The sequence below is a fragment of the Myotis davidii genome, unplaced genomic scaffold, assembly GCF_000327345.1.
Source record: "Myotis davidii unplaced genomic scaffold, ASM32734v1 scaffold207, whole genome shotgun sequence".
Taxonomy (NCBI): domain Eukaryota; kingdom Metazoa; phylum Chordata; class Mammalia; order Chiroptera; family Vespertilionidae; genus Myotis; species Myotis davidii.
This window is the reverse complement of record NW_006298349.1, coordinates 508,783-513,870: the sequence shown is the minus strand read 5'-3', so window position 1 is coordinate 513,870 and position 5,088 is coordinate 508,783. Positions and strand designations below refer to the sequence as shown.

Here is a 5,088-nt window from a genome sequence, read left to right as displayed (position 1 = left end):
CCTACCCCCCACCCCTACCCTGCAGGCACCGCTCACTTGTTGTCGTTACTGAGACTGTCCGACGGCTGCTGGTACTGTCCATTCATCCTGCTCTCTTTGCTGCAACAAACAAAGCAAAACTCAACATCAACAAACTAATTAACCGAAGCAGAGATTTTCAACCTTTTCTATCTCATGGCACATAAACTAATGACTTAAAATCCTGCAGCACACCAAAAATATATATATTTTGCTGATTTGACCCCCCCCCCCAAAAAAAAGCTGTAATTTTGATTCATTTGCACTGCACTGCTATTGTTGTGTTAGCTGCTGTCATTTCTTAATTTGACGACCTAGGGGAGAAGAGGTCAGTGCCCCGACTAAATAGCCAGGCACTGTGTGTTCTGAAAACTCTTATGGCACAGCGGTTAAAAATCACTGAACTGAAGAGACGCATGGCTTAGATAGTAACAGCCACCTTCCTGGGCCCCACGCCAGACGCTGTGCGGGACCCATTTTATACACACGTTCTCGTTCTTCCACCGGGACCAGCGGTGACGCGAATGCAGAGCACACCTGCTCCGAGGCGGGGCTGCCAGGTCTCCCTGGCCAGCACACCCCGCCAAGGGGTGATCATTGCGCCCTGCCCACTTGCTTCCAGCCACCGGCCTGGAGCCGTCTGTTAAGTGGCTCCAGGAGACCAGCATGTGGCCAATCTATCAGTGTCACACTCTTTTTGGAGGATACATTCCAAGTGCTCTATAATATTGATCTGAAAACAAGAAAAATGGAATCTACAGCTGCAAACTCAACTACGTTTATCTGTATCCAAAACCAACTCCATCAGCTAAAATGCTGCCTTCTTGCTGTGATGCCACCTTGACCAGGAATGGCTGGGGGAAACCCAAAGCAAAAGGACATCTTAGAAAAAATAACTGATTAACACAAGGTGTCTTGGGGCCTTGGCGGGGCAGGAGCTTGGTTAGAGCATTGTCTGCTATGATACACCAAGGCTGTGGGTTTGGTCCCCGGTCAGCGCACATACACAAATAAGTGGAACAGCAAATCGATGTTTCTATCTCTCTCCCTTCCTCACTCTACAATCAAGAAATAAAAATTTACAAATAAACTAAAATGTGTCTTGGGTAAGATCAGGACAGTAACTTGGCTTTAGCAGTTATGGTTGTGCCAACACCTACAATGGTCTCAGCACAGAACCAGTGCCAATCACTGACCCGACAAAGCCACAGCCTCCCGACAACAAGGCACTGCAGAACTCCCATACCTGGAAGCCATGAACGGGGTCATGTCCAGCTCCAGGGGAAAGGACACGTATGTGGTAATCTTCCGCCGCAGTTTGGCTGAGTGTTCAAATCGCTAAGAAAGTGGGGGAGAGGGGAGAGAAGTGAGTTACTCTGAGCACACCCCACAGGTGCTTTTTGCTCTCACTGCCTCTGGGAGGCTCAATAAAACGTCTACATAAATTTAAATTATGGGGTTCCAGGCAAGTCTTGAAATGAAGTTCAAAGTGATAAACCCAAAGTGATAAAAAAGTAACCTTACGATAAACCCAACAGCGCGAAGGGAAGAAGCCTCTGGAAGCGAGACAAGCACACGTTCCTTTCACACGGCACCAGGCATCCCTTTGACAACATCAGGCGCCACCAAACCCAGCAAGGAAGCTAGGAATCGTTTTTTGTTTTGCTTTTTAACATTTTTAAAGGGTCATAAAATAAAACCAAGACTAGGAAACAGAGATCACATGGCTGCAAGCCTAAAAGCTTCCTTGCTGACCCTTTACAGAAAGCTCTTGCTGGCCCCTGGACCAATCACAATGCTAAGGGGCTTTGCTGCTTTTAAAGTAAAAGAAAAACAGAAAACTTGGGGCGAGGGTGGAAGAACTCAGGCAGCAGCAGAACCTTCACAACCCAGCCCCCGCAGCGCACTCCCACCCTCTTTCCACTGCGCAGGAGCCACGTGCTGCTCACCAGGCCTCTCCTGCCACAGAGAACAGAGAGAGAGGACCGCCTGGCACCTCGCTCGCCAGGCAGCCCTCCTGCGGAGCCACGGCGATGACCACATGTGCTCGGTGTCCCAGACCACAGGCTCCACGCTGCCCTAGGGACTAAGCATTCAGTCTCCTACGAAAAGTTTTCTGGAAAACTTACTTTGAGATGAAAACAAGCGACAATTGGCAGTTTCTTCATGGTGAGCTGTTTAGTGGACTCCTGATAGCTATGGCAACCACTACATTTGATCTTGGCACTGCTTCCTAAGTGCTCTGGTCTGGTAAATCTACAAGGCATTTAAAAAATGTACTTTTAAGAAAAAATATGGAAGTGTTAAAAGACAGAAAAATTATTTCGTCACTTTCAGTGGATTCATTTCCCTAGTAAAAACATACATACATTCATACATCTGTCACTTTCTCCCTGTATCACTTTAAAAAATGCTTATCTTATAGCTGAATGGGTAATAAAACAAGAACCATATGAAGGCTACAAGAGACCCACCTCATACCAAAAGGTACACACAGACTAATAGTAAAGAGATGGAAAAAGATAATTCAAGCATATGGAAAACAGAAAAAAGCTGGGTAGCAATACTTAGATAAAAAATATTTTAAAACAAGGATGATAATAAGAGACAAGAAAGATATTAATTACGTAATGATAAGGGGAGCTATCCAACAAGAGGATATCCTTGTAAACATTTATGCATCCAACACAGGAGCACCTAAATATGGAAAGCAAATCTTGATGGACATAAAGGGGGAGACTGACTCTAACACAGTCACAGTAGGAGCGTTTAACATCCCTTAATATCTATGGATAGAACTTCCAGACAGCAAATCAACCGGGAGATGGCAGCCTTAAATGACACACTAGAGCAGATGGACTTAATTGTTATCTTCAGAGCATTTCGCCCCAAAGCAAGAGAATATACATTCTTTAAAAGAGGACATGTTAGGATAGAGCACAAAACAAGTTAAGATACAAAACAAGCCTCAATAAATTTAAGAAAACTGAAATCATAGCAAGCATCTTCTCTAGACCACAATGCTAGGACACTAGAAATCAATTGCAAGAAGAAGATTGAAAAACACACGAAGACACGGAGGTTAAATAACATGTTAGTAAACAATGAATGGGTCAACAATGAGATCACGGGAGAAATCAAAAGATACCTTGAAACAAACAACCTAAAATCTATGGGACACAGCAAAAGCAGTCCCAGGAAGAAACTTCGTAGTATCATACACTGATCCTCAAGAAACAAGAAAAGTCTCAATTAATCTTAAAGGAACTAGAAAAATAAAAAACAAAGCCCAAAGTGAAAATAAGAAAGGAAGTAGCAAAATCAGAGCAGAAATAAGTCTAAAAACAATACTAAAAAAAAAAAAAATTTACCGAACCGTTTGGCTCAGTGGATAGAGCGTCGGCCTGTGGACTGAAGAGTCCCGGGTTCGATTCCGGTCAGGGGCATGTACCTGGGTTGCGGGCACATCCCCAGTGGGAGGTGCTGATCGATGTTTGTTTCTCTCTCAATCGATGTTTCTACCTCTCTATCTCTCTCCCTTCCTCTCTGTAAAAAATCAGTAAAATATATTTTAAAAAAAAATTAAAAAATCAATGAAACCAAGAGCTGGTTCTTTGAACAGATAAACAAGATTGGCAAGCCTTTAACCAAACTCATCAAGGAAAAAAAAAGAGGGCCCAAATAAATAAAATCAGAAATAAAAGAGGCAAAGTAACAACTGACACCGAGGAAATACAAAGGATTGTAAAAAAATATTACAAACAACTATATGCCAACAAATTGGACAATCTGGATGAAACATACAATCTTCCAAAACTAAGTCAAGAAGAATGGAAAAATGTAAACAGATAACAATGAATGAGATTGAAGCAGTAATAAAAAGACTCCTGCCCTAGCCGGTGTGGCTCGTACATAGAAGGTCATGGGCTCTATCCCCGGTCAGGGTGCGTACATGAGGCAACCCATCAAATGTTTCTCTCTCTCCCTTTCCCTTCCTCTCTCTCTAACATCTGTAAAAGCATGTCCCTGGGTGAGGATTAAAACAAGCAAGCAAACAAAAAACTTCTCAACAAAGAAAAGTCCTGGACTGAATAGCTTCACAAGTGAGTCAGGAAACCAGAAATGTCTCCTTCAAGAGAAGGGAAGACTCCCAAGCTCATTATACAAGATCAGCCTTATCCTAATTCCAAAACCACAAAGAAAGAAAAGAATAAGCCAATATCCCTGATGAACATGGATGCCAAAATCTTCAACAAAATATTAGCAAATCAGATCCAGCAACACACTAACAAGATTATACACCACAATCAAGTGGGATTTATTCCAGGAATGCAAGGTTGGTTCAATATCTGCAAATCAATAAGCATAATATACCACATAAATAAAATGAAGGATAAAATTCATATCAATAGATGCAGAAAAAGCATTTGATAAAACCCAGCGCCTTTTTATGATAAAAATTTTCAACCAAGTGGAAATAGAGGGATCATACTTCAACATAATAAAGGCCATATATGACCACCTACATCATACTCAAGAGGCAAAAGCTAAAAGTGTTTCCATTAAGTTCATAAACAAGACAGGGGAGTATGGTTTCAGCACTCTTATTTCAACATAGTACCGGAAGTCCAAACCACAGCAATCAGACAAGAAGAAAAAATAGCCCTGGTAGGTGTGGCTTAGTTGGTTGAGCATCGTCCTATACACCAATCAGGGCACATGCCCAGGTTGTGAGCTTAATTCCCAGTAAGGGGCATGCTGGGTCAGAGAAACCCAGAATATCCAAAAGAAGGCCCAAGGCCCCACAGCAGCTTGCACTGCTTCACAGCTGGGCTCCTGCTGGGTAGCCTCAGGCAGAGGCTAGATAAGCACCTCCTTAGAGTTCCAAGAGCCAGTGTACCCAGTGGTCAGAGTGGGACCCTCCAGATTTCAGCTCCGTGGAACCATAAAGGACACACTCAGGGGGCAGACTCAGTGAGCACCAAAGCCCCACTGAAGCAAGTCTTGCCCCAGAGGGGTGTCTCTAGCACAGTTCTCCCACTGTAGACACAGCTGATTCTCACAGCCAAT

At 43.4% G+C, this 5,088-nt stretch overlaps 1 protein-coding gene across 1 annotated transcript in view; it reads right to left on the bottom strand.

Annotated features, from left to right (window-relative positions):
• USP22 (ubiquitin specific peptidase 22) overlaps positions 1-5,088 on the bottom strand; it is a 56,051-nt gene that overhangs the window by 4,796 nt on the left and 46,167 nt on the right. Inside the window, exons 8-10 of the mRNA XM_006773951.2 lie at positions 2,148-2,274; positions 1,265-1,356; positions 37-99 (exon numbers count right to left, since the gene is read on the bottom strand). Coding sequence (XP_006774014.2) covers positions 37-99; positions 1,265-1,356; positions 2,148-2,274 — 282 coding nt within the window. The remainder of the gene's footprint in view (positions 1-36; positions 100-1,264; positions 1,357-2,147; positions 2,275-5,088) is intronic.